Below are 20,423 nucleotides of genomic sequence, written 5' to 3'. Positions count from 1 at the left end.
AGAGGAAAATGTACTCAGAAAGGTTGAAAGGTATGATATAAGGGTAATTTCTGGTTAACTTGGAATACAGAGAGATGGTTAGGGAGGGAGGAAAGGGAGGGAAGGGAGGGAAATGTAAGAGGGGAGGGAGAGATGAAGGAGGAAGGAGAGGGAGAGGAGGAGTCTGGGTGTGTAGCTTAATGTAGGAAGGGAGGAAGGAAGGAAAAAAGAAAGGGAGGGAAGGAAGGGAAGAAGAAAGAAAGGAAGGAGAGGGAAGGAGGGAAGGAAAGAAGAAAGGAAGGAAGGAAGGAAAATAAATTAATGTGTAAGAAAAATTAAAAGATGAATACCTCGTTAGTGAATAAAAAAAAAAAAACTAAATGGCTGCTCTCTCTCTCTCTCTCTCTCTCTCTCTCTCTCTCGTTAATAATAAGTCAAATGCAGATCATCTTCTTTAATAAATAGACACCAACATACATACATACATACATATACATTATTGTACTACTAAATAAATACTAAATACAATGTTCTTACGAGTATAGTTTGTGCTTGGGATTGCTATTAAACTATCATTATTCTATTATTATTATTATTATTATTATTATTATTATTATTATTATTATTATTATTAACGTCTAACTCATCTACCTAAATACATACATAAATACATGAACTACTACTACTACTACTATTACTACTACTACTCTCTCTCTCTCTCTCTCTCTCTCTCTCTCTCTCTCTCTGACATAATATTGCTTCCCGTATTTTTTTCCTTTCCTTCCTTCCTTCCTTCCTTCCTCTACATTACTCTACGCATTTCTCCTTCCTTCATTCATTACCTCCTTCCCTTCCTTCCCTCCTCCGCCTCCTCCCCATTCTTCCTTCCCTTCTTTCCCTCCTCCGCCTCCTCCCCAGTCTTCCTTCCCTTCTTTCCCTCCTCCGCCTCCTCCCCATTCTTCCTTCCTTCCCTCCTCCGCCTCCTCCCCATTCTTCCTTCCCTTCCTTCCCTCCTCCTCCTACAATTTCCTCCTTCCTTCTTTTCTCTCCCTTCCTTTCCTTCACTCCTCCTCCCTCCTTCTCTTTCTTCCTTCCTTATACATCCATACACCTTCTCTCCCTCACTTTCCTTCCTTCCTTCCTACATTCTCTACACCCCAGACCTTTCCTTCACTTCCTTCCCTCCTATCCTCCCTTCCCTCCCTTCCTATCAAAGCTATACTCCTTCATAACCCTTCCTTCCCCATCCTTCTCTCCCTCCTTCCCTTCCTACATGACCCTGCACACCCCTGACTCCTTCTCGGGCCCTCCCTCCTCCTTCATCTCCTTCAGCCTCTGGTCAATGATGCTCTTCTGCTGTTCCTGTTGCCGGTGGAGCTCAGAGCGGAGTTTCTCGATCTCCTGGTTAAGGGCCTCCTCCTTCTCCTGTTGGGGGGGGGGGGAGGGAAGGAGAGGAGAGGAGAGGAGAGGAGGAGGAGGTAAGGCAAGGTAGAAATGGGAAGGAAAAAGAAAGGAAGGAAGGGGAAGGAAGGGAAGGAGAGAAAGAGGAGGAAGAGGAAGAGGAAAGGGGGAGGAAGAAGAGAAGGGAAAAGGCGTTGATGAATGACAATGAAGAGGAGGAGGAGGAAAAAGAGGAGGAGAGGAAGAAGAGGAGGAGGAGGAGGAGGAGAAAGAAAAGAGAAGAGAAAAAATCACATTAGTTTAGCCTATTACTACTACTACTACTACAACTAGGCCTACTACTACTATTACTACTACTACTACTTGTACTACTACTATTACTACTACTACTACCACTACTATTACTACCATTACTATTATACTACTTCAATCTCCTCCTCCTCCTCCTCCTCCTTACCTTTGCCATCTTCTCCTCCTCCATCATCCTCTTCTCTCCCTTCATCATCGTCTTCTGTCCTCCTCCTCCTCTTCCCTTCGGAGGGGGGCGTGGGGAGGGGACGAAGGGGGAGTGGAAGGGGGTCTCCTCTCCCTCCCCTCCTCCTCCTCCTCCTCCTTTACCTCCCTTCTCCTTAGCTGGGGAGAGAAAAAAAGGAGAGAAAGTAAGTAAGGGAGGAATGTAATTATTGAGGTAAAGAAAGAAAGAAAGGAAAGAAAGAAAAAAGAAAGAAGGATAGAGAAGGAAAGAAAGAAAGAAATGCTCGCTCTCTCTCTCTCTCTCTCTCTCTCTCTCTCTCTCTCTCTCTCTCTCTCTCTCTCTCTCTCTCTCATGATATAACAAAAATGGAGTCAGAATTTGGTGGTGGTGGTGATGGTGATGAATTGGTGTTGAAACTGGTAGTGATGGTGATGGTAGTGGTGATGGTGGTGGTGGTGGTGTTGGTGGTGATGATAATGGTGGTGATGGTGGTAGTGGTGGAGATGATAATGGTGGTGGTGGTGGTGGTGATGATAATGGTGGTGATGGTGGTGGTGATGATGATAATGGTGGTGATGGTGGTGGTGGTGTTGAAACTCATTACCTTTACTAAATGGCTTCTTGGTGGTGGTGGTGGTGGTGGAAGGCTTGTTACTAGACCGTGTGGTTGGCCCTCTTTTTCCTCCTCTTCCTCGTCTTCCTCTTCCTCCTCCTCCTCCTCTTCCTCTTCCTTTTCCTTTCCCTCTATCGGACTCGGAGCTGGACCACACTTCTGCATCTTCCAGCTCAGCCTTCAGCCAGTCTGGGACCTGTTGGGTGATGAGTGATGGGTGAGTGGGTGACTGGTGTTGAATGGGTGTTGAATGAATGGGTGTTGAATGGGTGATTGGTGTTGAATGGGTGAGTAGGTGATTGGTGTTGAATGGGTGAGTAGGTGATGGGTGTTGAATGGGTGAGTGGGTGATTGGTGTTGAATGGGTGAGTAGGTGATGGGTGTTGAATGGGTGAGTGGGTGATTGGTGTTGAATGGGTGAGTGGGTGATTGGTGTTGAATGGGTGAGTGGGTGATGGGTGTTGAATGGGTGAGTGGGTGATTGGTGTTGAATGGGTGAGTGGGTGATGGGTGTTGAATGGGTGAGTGGGTGATTGGTGTTGAATGGGTGAGTAGGTGATTGGTGTTGAATGGGTGAGTGGGTGATTGGTGTTGAATGGGTGAGTGGGTGATTGGTGTTGAATGGGTGAGTAGGTGAGTAGGTGAATAGGAGAATGGATGATTGGTGATGGGTTTTAGGTGGATGAGTGATTGGGTGATGGGTGAGTAGGTGATGTGTGTTGAATGGGTGAGTGGGTGATTGGTGTTGAATGGGTGAGTAGGTGAATAGGAGAATGGATGATTGGTGATGAGTTTTAGGTGGATGAGTGATTGGGTGATGGGTTACTAGGTGATGGGTGAGTGAGTGAGGAGTGAATGGTGAATGGGTGATGGGTGAATTGGTGAGTCAGTGAGGAGTGAATGGTGTATGGGTGATGGGTGATGGGTGAGTAGGTGATGGGTGCAAAAGATAATAATAATAATAATAATAATAATAATAATAATAATAATAATAATAATAATAATAATAATAATAATAATAATAATAATAATAATGATAAATAAATAAATAAATAAAAAACATGGATTTGATATTTAAATTTCATCAGCCTCTTAAAATTTAAAACACAAATTTAATGGAAAAAAAACACTACTTAGATTTTAAAACAAACAAACAAGCAAACAAACAAACACAAAACATGAAAAAAATGCAAAAAAATAAATAAATAATAATAATAATAATAATAATAAAAAATCTTATCATAGTAACTGAACTGAACATAAACACCAACAAACAAACAAACAAACAAACAAACACTCACTGGACCCATGCTGTCATTCAAGTCTTCATCTCTCGAATCTTCTTCCTCCTCTTCCTCTTCCTCCTCCTCTTCCTCCTCCTGCTCCTTGATCTTCTTCCCAGCCTGCTCCTCTGCCTTCCCCTCTGGCTTCTCCTCTTTCTTCCTCTTCTCCTCCATCTCTGCCAATAGGGAACTGAGGAAGAGGAAGAGGAGGGGAAGAAGGAGAGGAAAAAATGGATTAGGTAAACAAAAAGAAGAGAAAATAAAACAGAAAATTAATAAATCTTTCCTTTCTATCTTTCTATCTATTTATCTGCTATCATTTCTCCTTCCTTCCTTTCTTCCTCCCTTCCTTTCCCTCCCTTCCCTCCTACAACCATCCCTCCCTTCCCTCTTTCCTTCCTCCCTTCCTTCCTTTCTTCCTCTCCCTGCCCCTCCAATACTCCCTCCTTCCCTTTCAACTATCCCTCCCTTCCTTTCTCTCCTTCCTCCCTTCCCTTCCTTCCCTTCCCTTTCCTTTTCTCTCTCTCCCTCCTTCCTCTTCCTACCATCCCTTCCTCCCTTCCCTTCTTTCTCTTCCCTTTCCTTCTCTCTCTCCCTCCTCCCTTTCTCCCTCCTTCCTCTTCCTACCATCCCTTTCATACCATCCTTTCCCTCCTTCCCTTCCTCCTCCTCCTCCCTGCTCACCTCCCGGCCCTAGGTAGAGGTACGGTTGTGTCCACCACCAGGAAGATGCTCTGGTTCTGGCAATGGATGCTGGACAGGCTCAGCGTCTCACCCTTGCTGATCTGGGCCTGGGATGCGTACAGCCTGGGGAGGAGGGAAGAGGTGAGAGGAGGAGGAGGAGGAAGAGGAGGAGAAGGAGGAAAAATAAATGGGATGAAAGAGTAAAAAGGGAGAACGAGAAAGAGGAGGAGGAAGAAGGAGAGGAAAAAATGGATTAGGAAAACAAAAAGAAGAGAAACCAAAACAGAAAATAAATAAATCTTGCCTTTCTTTCTATCTTTCTATCTATCTATCTATTTATCTGCCATCATTTCTCCTTCCTTCCTTTCTTCCTCCCTTCCTTCCTTCCTTAGATGTAAAAAGGGAGAAGGTGAAAGAGGAGGAATGAAAGGGATGAAAGAGTAAATAAGTAAGAATATTGAGGTGTAAGAAGGGAGGAGGAGAGAGACAGGAAGGAGTAAATGAGATAAAGGAGGAAGAAGAAATGGGATGAAGGAGTAAATGAGATAAAAAGTAAATGAGTAAGAGTTGAAGGATGAAGGAGGAGGAGGAGGAGGAAGAAAAAAAGGGATGAAGGAGTGATTAGAAATATGGAAGAAAAGTTAATCAGATGTACTCAAATTCTGCCATTCCCATAATATTCTACCAACTCTAATATTTCTCCCATTCCCATAATATTCTGCCATTCCCATAATATTCTGCCATTCCCATAATATTCTACCAACTCTAACATTTCTGCCATTCTCCTTATATTCTGCCATTCCCATAATATTCTGCCATTCCCATAATATTCTACCAACTCTAACATTTCTGCCATTCCCCTAATATTCTGCCATTCCCATAATATTCTACCAACTCTAACATTTCTGCCATTCCCCTAATATTCTGCCATTCCCATAATATTCTACCAACTCTAACATTTCTGCCATTCTCCTAATATTCTGCCATTCCCATAATATTCTACCAACTCTAACATTTCTGCCATTCTCCTAATATTCTGCCATTCCCATAATATTCTACCAACTCTAACATTTCTGCCATTCCCTTTCAAACATTTTCCCGCCCCTCAACTCACGCCAGTATCTCCTGAGGGTGCAGCAACACATCCCGCATGTTAATGTTCCGAGGGTGCCGGCGCTGGGCTGACTCCCCCCCATCGCTGCTGCTGCCAGACCGCTGTGACCTCCCGGCTGTTGATGACATTGATGGTGTTAGTAAGATGCTGTGAAAATGCTGTGTGGGGTTGCTGTTGTTGCTGTTGTTTGTTTTTTTACAGCACAAGGTTATTTTTTTGTTATGTTTTATTAGTAAATTTTATGCATCTACTTAACTTTCCCTATTAGTAACAACATTAGTTTATTTATATAGTTAGTTAGTTAGTTTATTTGTTTAGTTTCTTAGGTATTTTTGCAGTAACTCTTCCATTTTATTACTTGTTCATCCACTTTACTCCACCCATTACAATTCACCTCCTTTATTTATTCATTTTCACTCATATTCTTTCTTTCTCTCCTTCCTTCCCTTACTTTCTTTCCCCCAATATCCTCATAACTCCTTTCTTTCTTTCCTTCCTTCCCTTACTTTCTTTCCCCCAATATCCTCATAACTCCTTTCTTTCTTTCCTTTACTTTCTTTCCCCCAATATCCTCATAACTCCTTTCTTTCTTTCCTTTACTTTCTTTCCCCCAATATCCTCATAACTCCTTTCTTTCTTTCTCCCCTTCCCTTACTTTCTTTCCTCATCACCCCCAACTTCTTTATTTATATATTTTCACTACTTTTCTTTCTTTCTCTCCCTTCCCTTACTTTCTTTCCCCCAATATCCTCATAACTCCTTTCTTTCTTTCCTTTACTTTCTTTCCCCCAATATCCTCATAACTCCTTTCTTTCTTTCCTTCCTTCCCTTACTTTCTTTCCCCCAATATCCTCATAACTCCTTTCTTTCTTTCCTTTACTTTCTTTCCCCCAATATCCTCATAACTCCTTTCTTTCTTTCTCCCCTTCCCTTACTTTCTTTCCTCATCACCCCCAACTTCTTTATTTATATATTTTCACTACTTTTCTTTCTTTCTCTCCCTTCCCTTACTTTCTTTCCCCCAATATCCTCATCTCCCCTTTCCTTTCCTCTCCTTCCCCATCACCACCATTCACCACCACCATAACACCAATGCCAATACTCACCACTTCCACCATCACCAGCAGGCTTCTCCCCTTTGGCACCACCACCACCACCACCACCACCGCTGGGACTATTAGAGGCGCTGTTGGTGCTGTTGGTGCTGTTGGTGCTGTTCGCTGCTGACCCCAAGGCACTGCGCTGACCCCAAGTGTTAGTGAACCCTTCCTGTTAGAGCATAGAGAAGAGAAGGTAGAGTTGGTGTGTGTTAGTGCATGGTGTGAAGGAAGAGGAGGTAGAGTTAGTGGGTGTTAGTGTATATTGTGGAGGAGAGTTAGTGTATATTGTGGTCATGCTACCAGACGTCTGTAATGATTCAAATGTAACCTTTCCACCGGTGCCGTGCTGTCTCTCCTGTTTGTGTCCACACTGGTCGACTGATCTCGTAAACAAACATCTCTTTCTCTCACACATTCATCTCACTCACTTCCCTTTTCATTGCATTTCTTCCCTTCTCTCTTATTGTTCTTTTTCTCCTCCAACATCTTACACTCCTTTCTCTCTGTATAGGTGTTGGTACCAGAAGCCCCTCCCTCCTTACCTGTGTGTTGGGCCTCGTTAGTGGACTGACAGCGCGCGTCCCCCACAGGTAGAGTGCGTTGTTCATGGTGCCGGCGACGGTGTAGGTGGAGCCACACTGGATCATCTGGGGGAGGGGGAACCATACTAAAACAAGACCAGAAAGGACCTCAAAAATCATAGCCAGCAAGTTGGATAATGTTTGAGACAGACCTAAAAAAAACTGACAGACAAATGGACACAAAAACAGACAAAAACACACATTTGGAGCTCAACAGGAAAATAAGGGATAAGGAAACACACACACACACTCTCTTACAAACATAAATTTACACACACAAACACACAAAACACACACACACACATTCCACACCATTTGTTGTTATCACCATCATACAGACAGAGACACACACACACATACACACACACACACAAAGAAATATAGAGGTTTGGAACAGACTAAGTGAAGAAATAGTATCGGCGAAGAGTGTGCAGAGCTTCAAGGAAAAGTTGGATAATTATAGATACGGAGACGGGACCACAAGAGTGTAAGCCCAGGCCCTGTAAAATTACAACTAGGTAAATACACACACACACACACACACACACACACACACACACACACACACACACACTCACCGTCACCACCTTGCTGGCCATGGCCCTCACCAGTACAGGACGCGTCGTGGACCTGGTGTTCCCACGACCAAGCTGACCCTCGCAGTTACGCCCGAAGGTCAGAACCTGTGGGGGGTTGGGGGGAAGTGAAGTCCTAATTCCAACTCAAACATACACACGCCCAGCATGCCGGGGGAATACAAATAAGGTGCCCAATAAACAATGCGCAACACCAGAACACCAAAGGAACCTACACCATACAACTGTACACTTCTATTGTCTTTCCTTCTCCCCCGCCTGCACCTTCACCACTAACCCACTTCCTATTTTTTTTTTTTTTTTAAGGAGACAGCACAAGGGCACAAAAAAAGGAAACAATAAAAAGAAAAAAAGCCTGCTACTCACTGCTCCTAAACCCTTACTAAACCCTTGATTAAAAAATAAATAAATAAATAAATCCTGTCTCCATTATCCCTCTCCTTTCCTCCCACCCCTAATTCCTCACACCCATCACCCCCATCACCCTCACCTGTCCCATCTCGGTGAGCACGGCGGTGTGTGAGGGGCCCATCGCCACATCCACCACGCGACAGCCAATACTCCGCACCCTCGTGGCCACCAGCGCCTTGGGGACCTCCTTCTGTTTGGGGGGAGAAGTTGGAGGAGGATACAGAAAAGAAATTACATAGGTTTACATAGATCTTCAGACCACACAGGCCAATACTCTGCACCCTCGTGGCCACCAGCGCCTTGGGGACCTCCTTCTGTTTGGGGGGAGAAGTTGGAGGAGGATACAGAAAAGAAATTACATAGGTTTACATAGATCTTCAGACCACACAGACCCTATTATGGTCCCAAAAAGATGGTCAGTCCTAAAACATAAGTGAAAAAATATGTTAAATCTTATCAAATGGCCTACAAGACGGCATTTTTGGCCTTGGCGAAGATTCAGGTGGAGGAAAATGAAGAAGATGAAGAGGAGGATGAAGGAGAAGGAGAAGAAGGAAGAAACAGTGATAGGAGAACATAGAAGAAAAGTTACAAAAAGAAGCAAAGAGAAGAACAGAAATTATGGTACTACAGACTTGATACACTGAAAAAAAATAAAGAAATGAATGAAATATGTCACCTTGCATCCCCACCACTTCCACCCTCTATCTTTCTATCTATCTATCTATTTATTAGCCATTATTTCTCCTTCCTTCCCTTCCTTCCTTCCTTACTTCATTCCCTCCAACAACCCTCCCTTCCTTCTTTCCTTCCTTTCTTCCTTCCTTCCCTCCCTTCCTCCCTTACTTCCTTCCCTCCTACAGCCCTCCCTTCCTTCTTTCCTTCCTTTCTTCCTTCCTTCCCTCCCTTCCTTCCTCACTTCATTCCCTCCTACAACCCTCCCTTCCTTCTTTCCTTCCTTCATTCACTCCTTTCTTCCTATCCCTGTCCCTCCCACACTCCTTCCCTTTCAACTGTCCTTCCTTCCCCTTCCTTCCTTCCCTCCTACAGCCCTCCCTTCCTTCTTTCCTTCCTTCATTCACTCCTTTCTTCCTCTCCCTGTCCCTCCCACACTCCCTCCTTCCCTTCCCTCCTTCCTCCCTTCTTTCCCTTCCTTCCTTCACTCCTATCTTCCTCTACCTGTCCCTCCAATACTCCCTCCTTCCCTTTCAACTGTCCTTCCCTTCCCTTCCCTTCTCTCCCTCCCTCCTCCCTTCCATCACTTCACCCTACCTTAAAATTGATGGAGAACAGGCCGGGCGCTTGATTAAGACCGAGCTTGTTGTATGTGTTGTTGCCGCACGCTAGGAGACCGCCTTGCTCCGTCACCAGCAGCGTCCCATCACCCCCACACCGCACACTGGTCACATCAACATCGCCGGGTAACTCTATCTCAGTGGGGTGACACCTGTGGGGGCCAGGGGAGGGAGGGGATGGGTGTTAGTGGTGGTGGTGGTGGTGCTGATGTGTGTGTGTGTGTGATATAATAGGGAGGAAGAGGAGGGAAAGAAAGAAGGAAGGAGGGTAGGGAGAGAAGGGAAGGAAGGGAGACAGAGAGAAAGGGAGGAAGAGGAAAAGGGAAGGAAGAGAGGAAGAGAAGGAAGAGAAAAAAGGAGGAGGAGGAGGAGGAGGAGGAGGTAAGGAAGGGAGGAAGAGGAGGTAAGAAAGGGAGGAAGAGGAGAAAGGAAGGAAAGAATGAGAAGGAAAAAAAAAGGAAGGAAGGTGTTTGTTTGTGTGTGTGTGTGTGTGTGTGTGTGTGTGTGTGTGTGTGTGTGTGTGTGTGTGTGTGTGTGTGTGTACGTGCATGTGTGTGTACTCGACAAGGCTGTGTGCGAACCTTTCCTCATGTGCACATAAGCCGCTAGTTCAAAAAGTGAGTGTGTGTGCGTATGTCAGTCCACACGCACATACAGTGGTATACATATAGGCATGTGCGTGGGTGGAAGAGGAGGAGGAGGAGGAGGAGGAGGGTGCAGAGTGGAAGGATAAGAAGTGGAAAAAAATAAGGAAACAAAAAATAAAGAAATACATAAGAAAATTTAGCTGAACAGAACCAAAAATGAAAAAAAGGGTGAGAAGGGAGAAGGAAGGGAGGATGAGGGGAAGGAAAGGAAGGAAGGGAGAAGGAAAGAAAGGAAGGAGAACAAGAAAAGGGGGAAGGAAGGAGGAAGAGGAGGGAAAGAAAGGATTTAGAAGAACAGAAAAAAGGAGGAGGAGGAAGGAAGAGAAAGAAAAGAAGGAGAAAAGAAGGAAGGGAGGAAGAGAGGAGAAGGAAAGGAAGGGAGAGGAACAGGAAAAAGGGAGGAGGGAGGAAGGAAGAGAAGGAAAGGAAGGAAGGGAGAGGAACAGGAAAAAGGGAGGAGGGAGGAAGGAAGAGAAGGAAAGAAAGGAAGGGAGAACAAGAAAAAGGGAGAAGGAAGGGAGGAAGAGGAGAAGGAAAGAAAGGAAGGGAGAGAAACAGGAAAAAGGGAGGAGGGAGGAAGGAAGAGAAGGAAAAACAGGAAGGGAGAACAGGAAAAAGGGAGAAGGAAGGGAGGAAGGAACAGGTGAGGGAGCTTAAGCATAACAGAACCAAAAATTAAAATAGAGGGAGAGAAGGGAGAAAGAAGGGAGGAAGAGTGGAAGGAAAAAAAGGGAGGGAGGAAGAGGAGAAGGAAAGAAAGGAAGGGAGGAAGAAGGGAAGAAAAGCAAGGAAGGAAGGGAGGAAGAATGGAAGGAAAAAAAGGGAGGGAGGAAGAAGGAGAAGGAAAGAAAGGAAGGGAGGATAACAGGAAAAAGGGAGAAGCAAGGGAGGAAGGAACAGGTGAGAGAGCGTAAGCATAACAGAACCAAATGGAACAAACAAACAAACGAAGGCACGCAACAGACGGCAAGATCACAACCCCAAACACAACAACAAAAACAACAACAAAAAAAAAATGTGCGTGTGCGAGAGACAGCCAGACCCCAAAGCACACATCTCCCTCAACCCACGCATCATCCTCGGAGCCGGTGCCCAGCCTGCCCCCCTCGCCCCGGCCCCAGGCGTACACCACCCCATCGGCTGCCACCACCACCACATGATGCGACCCACAGCTGATGCCACACACGTCCACCGCCAGGAGCCGCTCTGACCACAGGAGGAGGCGAGGAGAAGTGAGGAGGAGGAGGAGGAAGAGGAGAAGGGGATGTGAGGGTTGGGTAATGAAGAGGAAAGAATGAGAGGTGGAGGTGAGGAGGGAAGGAGAGGTTGAGGAGGAGGAGGAGGAGGAGGAGGAGGTGATGAAGGTAATGAAGACCAAACAAAATCACATCACTAATCAGAACACACATCAACACCACAAACCCCCATTCAACACCACAAACCCCCATTCAACACCACAAAGCTCCATACAACACCACAAACCCCCATTCAACACCACAAACCCCCATTCAACACCACAAAGCTCCATACAACACCACAAACCCCCATTCAACACCACACATCAACACCACAAACCACCATTCAACACCACACATACAACACCACAAAGCTCCATACAACACCACAAACCACCATTCAACACCACACATCAACACCGCAAACCCCCATTCAGCACCACAAACCCCCATTCAACACCACACATACAACACCACAAACTGCCATTCAACACCACAAACCACCATTCAACACCACACATACAACACCACACATCAACACTGCAAACCCCCATTCAGCACCACAAACCACCATTCAACACCACACATACAACATCACAAAGCTCCATACAACACCACAAACTACCATTCAACACCACATATACAACACCACAAACCCCAATTCAACACCACAAACCACCATTCAACACCACAAACTGCCATTCAACATCACAAACCACCATTCAACACCACAAACCACCATTCAACACCATAAACCCCAATTCAACACCACAAACCACCATTCAACACCACAAACCCCCACTCAACACCCCTTCCCCCCCCCCTCCAAGACTCACCAATCAGCTTAGGTTTGGTTGAGCTGTTCCAATCATTGTGACCCAGACACCCGAAGGTCCCGTCGCCGCAGGTCATGACGATCCCGTTATCCGAGGCGAAGACCGAGAACCCGTCCCCCGCACACACCCGGGTGACGGCCTTCCCCCGCAGCGCCTCCACCACGCCCGGCCGCCCCCGCCACACCTCCAGCGCCTCGTGACCCAGCTGACCCTTCTTGCCCTCGCCCCAGGTGTAGACGAGACATTCTGGGGGATGGGTGGGGGAAAGAGGAGGACTTTTTGATGTCTTTGCTATTGGCTTGGGAGCTTACTAACCTGCCATATGAAACTGTGGAGCTGCTGGGCGTCTATTCCCCATAACACACTTCTCCACCACCACTGCTATCACCAAACACCATCATCATCGCCATCATCACCACTCACCTGCCGTCAGCAGCACCAGGTGAGTGTTGGATACGGCCAGCTCCTTGACCCTGGTCCTGGCTGGCAGGGGCACCGGGCCCAGGCTAATGGAGGAGTCATACACCTTCAAGTGGTAGACCACGGACCGGGGCGGCCGGGAGGACCTGGAACAATGGGGTTATGTGTGTTAACTTAGGGTGGTAGAGTTAGGGGGAATTGTATGCTAAGGGGAGGCAGTGGCTGAGTTGGGGAGGCAGCGGCTGAGTGGTCAGCATGCAGGCGTGGCGTCCTGGAGGACCTGGGTTCAAGTCCTGCCTGCTGCTACAAGCTGACTATTTTCAGTCACTGCTGAGTGACCTAAGACTACCTACATGCTGCCCTGATGACCATGTATCAACCCGTCAACCCAGACTCTACATGAACTCTCTAAAGAGGATAAAAAATTATATCCAGGGGCAGCATGAGCCAAGCACCACTCGCCTGGGGCCGGGCTAGCCACCAGGCCCCACCAAAAAAGCCTTCCAGTGCCATGGGCACACTCACCTGGACACCTGGGTCTGTCTGGCCACCTCTATGGAGTGCCGGAGCTGCTCATTGACCTCCTCAGCGTCCAGCCCATCACAGCACACCTGGGCCAGCAGCTCAGGCAGACGCTCGTTAACCACCTGAGCAAAGGGACATGTGTGAGGGGATGGGTTGTCAAGAGGTGATGGTTGAAGGGCAAGAGGCAATGAGAGTGGAGTGACTTATTAAAAAGGTTACTTGATAAAAGGGACCTTAAAGTGAAACCAAAATATATCGCACACATCATCCCCTCCTTCTAACTCTCCCTGACATGACCCTCGTGCCCTCACCTCGGCTGCCGTGGGCCTGAACTCCGGGTCACGCTGCAGCAGGTCCCTGACGAGCTGCTTGAACCCTGGTGAGTAGTTCCCGCGGATGGGTGCAAACTGACCCTGGGTGTGCAAGGGAAAGAAAAAAGTTACAGGAAAGAAAAAAGTAAGTTAAAAGAAAGAGTTATACACACACACACACACACACACACACACACACACACACACACACACACACAAGCATACCTTCATAATCTTGTTGACGAGGGCTGGCAAGTTGGAGCCCTCGAAGGTCTTCTGCAGGCAGGCCATCTCGTACAGGATGCAGCCCAGCGCCCAGATGTCACTCTTCTCGTCGTACTCCTTCCCCTCACACTGCACACACACACACACACACGACAGATTACAATGCTAAAGTTTCATCATTGTTATTAGTGTGTATGAAAAAGACAATATATAGAATGTGAATGCTTTGTTACACTATTATAACCAAATACATTAACAATCTTTACCTTACCATTCTAATGCATACCTTGCTCATCTCCTACACTAACAACCTTTACCCATCCTAACACACACACACACATACACACACACACACACACACACACACACACACTTGCTCATGTCGGGAGGGTACCTGCTGGCGATTACGAGTCCAACATGTGATCAGGCCGTGGTTAATTACACACACACACACACACACACACACACACACACTCACATGCCTCACTTCCCTCCTCATCCCATTTTCCTCTCTCCCCCACTCAACATCTCACACACACACACAAACATCCCCCCTCTCCCCCCCTCACCATCTCCGGGCTGATGTAGTATGGGGTGCCCAGGACGGTGTGGGCATGGACGGACTGTGTGTTCATCATCTTGCTGATCCCGAAGTCCCCGACCTTGACCTGTCCCTCCTTGGTCAGGAAGATGTTGGCCGTCTTGAGGTCTCTGCGAGGGAAGGCTTTATGAGAAACACGATACATACTACATTGATCAACATAGATATACATGCCAGCGAGACCATGATTTTAAGATACATATTTAGTATTTGAAGATGTACCTTGAATTAAAACACACACACACACACACACACACACACACACACACACACACACTCTCCTCTTCTCCTTCCCTTCCTTTATTCCCTTCTTCCTTCCTTCCTTCCTTTCTCATATTTACCTCCTATATATTTACCTATGCAGTATGTGGTGCTGGTGCATGTGGCTGAGGGCGGCCGTGATCTGGTGGAAGATGGCCAGCACTTCCCTCTCGTCAATGCGCTTCACCCTCTGCGTCAGGTACTGTGCCAGGCTGCCCCCGTCGGCGTACTCCATCTCTATGCACAGGAAGCCGTCCCTCTCAAAGCTGTCCATGTAGCTGAGGGGAGGGAGAGAGGAGGAGAGGGAAGTATAAGGAAGAGAAGGATGATGAAACTAAATAAACTTGAGGGAGGGAGAGAGATAGGGAGAACTGGACACAAGGAAGAAGGATGATAAATGCAAACTTTGATTCTTTTTTAGGAGCAGCGAGCAGCGGGCTTTTTTTTTATTACTGTTTCCTTTTTTTGTGCCCTTGAGCTGTCTCCTTTGTTGTAAAAAAAAAAAAAAAAATACATACACCCAAGAAATAGAGAGACAGACCTAAAGAGAGAGAGAAGGAAAGATGATCGTGGGAATTTAAAGAGTAAAACCATGTATAAATAAAGACACAGAATTTGAGGGAAAGAAGGAAAAAATGACACTAGGAAAAATAAATGTAGAACCGTCCAAAAATAAACATATAAAACTGTAAACAAAGAGAATGAAAACAAAGACAAAACTAGAGGAAGAGAAGAAAATAAAAGGAAAACAAAACAGTATAAAGACAGGAAAAAGATAAAAAAGAGCTGGAAACTAAACACGAGAGGTACATTTATACGTATCATTAAAATCGTTAATTCCTGGTGTGTTTTGCCATCAGTTAAGTGTCTAAAATCAGTATACCACCCCACACTTAACCCCTCTTTCCCTAACCCCACAAAACAACCTCCCCCACCCCCTCACCCCCTTCCCCACCCCATGCACCCACCTCACTATATTGGGGTGGTCAAGGAGGGCCAGCACGTTGATCTCGTTAAGGGACATCTGGCGCTCCGAGGCCGAGAGCTCCAGCATGTTGATTTCCTTTATGACCACCAAAGCCTCGTCCCTCAGCCTACGGTAGAGCACTGCGCTGCCGAAGGAGCCTGGGGGTGGGGTAGGGTGGGGGAGGAGAAGTGATATTAAGAGGAGGAGGAGGAAGAGGAGTGATGTTAATAAAGAGAGGAAGAGGAGGAGGAGGAAGAAGAGGAAGATCAGGAACAGAAGCAAGAACAGTAGTAGTAGTAGTAGTAGTAGTAGTAGGAGTAGGAGGAGGAGGAGGAGAATAATCAAGAACAGAAACAGAAGAAATAACAGTAGGAGGAAGAAGAAGATGAGGAGGAGGAAGACGAGGAGGAGGAGGAGGAGAAAAAGGAAGAAGTGGAGACAGAAGAGGAAGGGAAAAATCAAAACAACAAAAACAGAAGCAATATCAGAAGGAAGAAGTGGAAGAGGAGAAGGAGGAGGAGAAGGCAGAAGAGGAAGAGGAAACAGAGGCAGAAGCAATAACAGTAGGAGGAAGAGGAAGAAAAGGAGGAGGAGGAGGAAGACTAGAAGGAAGAGGAGTAAGAAGAGGAGTGCCATAATCATAACAAATCACAGAAGAGGAGGAAGAAGAGGAGGAGGAGGAGGAAGACTAGAAGGAAGAGGAGGAGGAAGCAGAGTGCCAAATCCCACACTCACCCTTGCCAATGATCCTGATCTTCTCATAATCCTTCTCCAGATCCTTGACCCTCGTGTTGGCACCGCTGCCGGCCGCCCTCAGTACCTCCTTCAGCTTCTGGGGGTGGAAGTACAGCTGGCCCAGGGGTACGTGTGTGGTGCTGCCCTCCAGCCCTCGGCACTCCACCTCCACCTCGGCACCCTGGAGGTCCTTGATGAGCTGGACTGGGAGCTGTGTGGAGGAGGTGGAGGGAGTGAGAGGTAAGGTGGAGTTTGGTTACGTAATGAGAAGAGGAGGAGGAAGAAGATAAAGAGGAAGAAGAAGAAGAAAAAGAAAAAGAAAAACATTAGGAAAACGAAGAAGAAGAAGAAAAAGAGGAAAAGAAGAAAAGGAAAAGAACACTAAAGAAAAAAAAATAATAAACGAGAATAAAAACATCAATAAAAACAACAACTACATATACAACAACAACAACAACAACAGCACATCCACCAACCTCCCCCAAAAAGAAAAAGAAAAAAAAGCAAATAAATTAAAACAAAACAAGAAATAGAAAAAAAAGACAATTACAAGCAACACCCCATCACCCCCCCCTTCCCCTCCTCACCCCATACCTGTAGCAGCTCGGCCAGGTCAGCGGCGAGGGTCTGGGCGTGCTGGGGGTGGTGCGCTGGGTGGGCCGCCAAGAAGTCCAGTCTAGGGTGTAGCTGGGTGCGGTCAAGGTGTGTGTTGACAAGGGCGCTGAAGAACTCCCTGACGGATGCTTGTTGTGACACCGAGTGGGAGCTGACGACCTGAGGAGGAGGAGGAGGAGGAGTGAGGAGTGAGGAGGAGTGAGGAGGTGGAGGAGGAGGAGTGAGGAGGAGGAGCAGGAGGAGAGAGGGCAAAGGAGATCAGGAGGAGGAGGAAGAAGAAGAGGAGTGAGTTGGTCAGGAGGAGGAGGTAAGGAGAAGGTTAAGAGAAGAAGGAGGAAAAAGAAGAAGTCAGGAGGAGGAGGAGGAGGAGGAGGAGAAGGAGGAAGACCTATATAAATCATTCCCCAAGCCATTTCTAGCAAGGCTTCGCGACCTATCTGTTTACGGCAATGGTCAACTGGACCTTACATCCATAACACATTCCCCCCCTCACCTTCTCCCCAGGCCCACAGATATGCAGCTGAAGCTCTGAGCCGTGCAGCAACATAGCCAGCGACTCCACCTTGCGGCCAGACAATGCCCTCGCCACCTCAGCTGAAACAAAACAGAAGACAGAAATGTATGGACACGGAAGAAGAAGGAAAAAAAGTGCAGAAGTCATGTACAACTATCACTAGGATCCTAAAACTCCAGCAACTTCTATGAGGCTTTTCAAACTAGTGAACAGAGGTGGCAATACATAAAACCCCTTGACTGTGGATTTCCTGCAAGAAGACCTCACCAAACTACAGGAATGGATCAAAAAGTGTCTGCTACAGTTCAATGAAGAAAAATGTAAAATCCTGCACCTTGGGAGGGGATATCCAGCCCACCAATACCACGTGGGAAACAGTCCACTATCCACCACAGAGGCAGAGAAAGACCTGGGAGTGTATGTTACCAGGCTACCAGTGAAGGCCAAATCCGTGCCAATTGCAGTGGACGGGTTAAGAATATGGGCTGTACTCTCTCCCCCCCGACAAGACTCACCCAGAATATGGTCCAGCGTTGAGGTGTCATACTTGTAGGTCACCAGCACCACCGAGGGAAGGACCGCCTGCGTGACCGCCTCCACGTGCCGAGCCTTGGACGACACCACCAGCAGCCGCCACCTCTGCCGCGCACCCCCCTCCCCCTTGTCAGCATTAGGGGTGGACAGCCGGCCAGGGGAGGAGGGGGTGACAGGCCCGTCCAGACTTGGGGCCATGGCGCTGGGGACAGGAGGTGCGGAATGAAATGGGGAGACATAAGGGAGTGACAGAATGGGATATCAGGAATGATATGTGAAGAAATATGAATGAGAAGATGGGGAATGGGGAGGAGAAATAGGCTAGAGATAGGAAATGTGGAGTGAAATAGGAATAATCCCCCAGATACACTATAAACTATTGATACACTATAACTATGGCCATCTTGAGGCCAACTGCACCGCCAAGAACAATGGAGAAGCCCCAAAATGTTACAAGTTCTCTGGTGATCATAAATCAAAGGACTGTTCCATGGCTGAGAGGAAATGCATAAATTGTGTGAGGCACAAGAAGCCTGAACTCAACCACTCAGCAAATGACCAGTGTTGTGTAGTCCTTCAAATTGAAATTGAGAGAATTCATAACATAACCGATCATGGCTATTAATTGGTGTTTGAGACTCGGAGATAAATTGTGTGATAAATGTTCAATGAGTGGCAGGTACGCACCGTCCTTCCCTTCGATCTTCGTCGCTAAACCTTCGTGACTCTTGGTACGGGCCTATGTGAGTGTGTGTGTGTGTGCAGGCAGTGGAAATGAGTTATTTGAGGAGTGCTTGTGGTGTGAGTAGAATGGATGGAATGAGTAATGAAAGAGTGTACAAGTGTTTTGGAATGTGTCACAGGGGTGAAGGGAAGAAGTGTGGAGTGGTGGAAGAAGTAAAGCGACAGACTTGAAAGTGGTTTGGCCACATGGAGCGAATGGAGGAGAGTAAGACGACCAGAAGGGTGTATGTGAGTGAGATAGAGGGAGGGAATGCTAGAGGACGACATCCAGTGAAATGGAGGGATAGGGTGCAAGAGTACATTAGGGAGAGGGGGGGAAAGATCTTTGAGAAACTTTGAGCAGGCAAGGAGGGAGTGTCTGGATAGAGGAAGATGGAAGCTCTTCTGCCGTGGCCATCCCCTGGTGGGGGCTCCTAGGAGCAGGCGTCGATGAAATGATGATGATGATGAGTTGGAAATAATTGTTGAACATTGAATTGTGATACTATGAAGAAAATATCAGATAAATGGAAACTGAAATAATGGATATTTGACACTATAAAAAGGAAAGATATTGTGATTAGCATGAACCAATGGTAACAGGGAGGGAAACCTTGGAGGCGATGACGAGTCCAGCCCGTGACCAGGCCGTGGAGAATGACACACCTGCTCACCTTGGGAATTATGACGCAAGTTCTCGTAATGTCCCCGCCTCTTAGGACCTGTCAGCCGGGGCACTCGAGCTGGCCCAGTGTGTCGGCCATGGCGCTATATGTCAGTGACTCTGAAGGCACTCCTGGTCCTCCTGTCCGTGCCACAGTGTCCACAGGTGTGCCGGGTAGGCCTACACACAGTAAATCAAAGCAAACGTTCCCTCCCTGGCAACGGTTTGTGTACACTCTGAGCCAAACGTCACCGCCGTTGCCACCGCCTCACCGTCGGCTGTTGTTAAATCCGGAAGCCATAATCAGTTTTTTGGCTTTATTATTAAATTTATGGGGATTTATTGGTTAGTTATAGTGGTATTTACGTTAATTTTATTAGTTAGGGTGGTATAAGTTACGTGAATTAGGGTATTATTGAGTTTATAGTAAGAATAATCAGTTTTTTGGCTTTATTATTAAATTTATGGGGATTTATTGGTTTATTATAGTGGTATTTGTTTATTTTATTAGTTAGGGTGGTTAAGTTACGTGAATTGGTGTATTATTGAGTTTATAGTAAGATTTCCACAGCCATATAATCTCTTTTTTTGGCTTTATTATTAAATTTATGGGGATTTATTGGTTTATTATAGTGGTATTTGTTTATTTTATTATCTATAGCGGTTAAGTTACGTGAATTAGTGTGTCATTGAGTTTGTAGTAAGAATAATCAGTTTTTTTGCTTTATTATTAAATTTATGGGGATTTATATATTGGTTTATTATAGTGGTATTTATGTTTACAATGAAAGCCTTGCCAATCAACCTTTATTAATGCCATACTGGAAACTTAACCTCTACCAATGTCTTAAATGGAACCTTAACAACCCCTGGGGAATATATTGAAGTGTTACATACTGGAGGATATATTTATTATGTACTGGGGAGTATATTGAAGTGCTACATACTGGGGGATATATTTATTATGTACTGGGGAATATATTGGTGTTACATACTGGGGGATATATTTGTGTTACGTACTGGGGACTGCACGAGTGTTATGTACTGGGGAATATATTTGTGTTACATACTGGGGAAT

At 46.3% G+C, this 20,423-nt stretch overlaps 1 protein-coding gene across 2 annotated transcripts; it reads right to left on the bottom strand.

Annotated features, from left to right (window-relative positions):
- Positions 1-946: 946 nt before the first annotated feature.
- LOC127000852 (serine/threonine-protein kinase Nek8-like) lies at positions 947-19,684 on the bottom strand. Of its 2 annotated transcripts, none has more exons than XM_050864947.1 (25): positions 19,348-19,684; positions 17,940-18,160; positions 17,404-17,504; positions 16,890-17,069; positions 16,296-16,506; positions 15,562-15,718; positions 14,689-14,871; positions 14,301-14,442; positions 13,732-13,860; positions 13,507-13,608; positions 13,196-13,317; positions 12,674-12,816; positions 12,251-12,496; positions 11,250-11,385; positions 9,510-9,684; positions 8,317-8,427; positions 7,809-7,913; positions 7,192-7,296; positions 6,656-6,818; positions 5,550-5,664; positions 4,436-4,558; positions 3,770-3,941; positions 2,460-2,664; positions 1,838-2,013; positions 947-1,404 (listed from the first exon to the last, which is right to left on the bottom strand). In XM_050864947.1, the coding sequence occupies exons 2-25, from the start codon at positions 18,154-18,156 to the stop codon at positions 1,249-1,251; spliced, it is 3,675 nt and encodes a 1,224-aa protein (XP_050720904.1). In that variant the 5' UTR covers positions 18,157-18,160; positions 19,348-19,684; the 3' UTR covers positions 947-1,248. The 2 variants fall into 2 exon arrangements, with proteins under 2 accessions (XP_050720904.1, XP_050720903.1); XM_050864946.1 differs by having other exon boundaries at positions 19,356-19,682.
- Positions 19,685-20,423: the final 739 nt, after the last annotated feature.

This window comes from Eriocheir sinensis, chromosome 19, assembly GCF_024679095.1.
Source record: "Eriocheir sinensis breed Jianghai 21 chromosome 19, ASM2467909v1, whole genome shotgun sequence".
Taxonomy (NCBI): domain Eukaryota; kingdom Metazoa; phylum Arthropoda; class Malacostraca; order Decapoda; family Varunidae; genus Eriocheir; species Eriocheir sinensis.
Note: the sequence above shows the minus strand (reverse complement) of the source record. Positions and strands in the feature narration are given on the sequence as shown.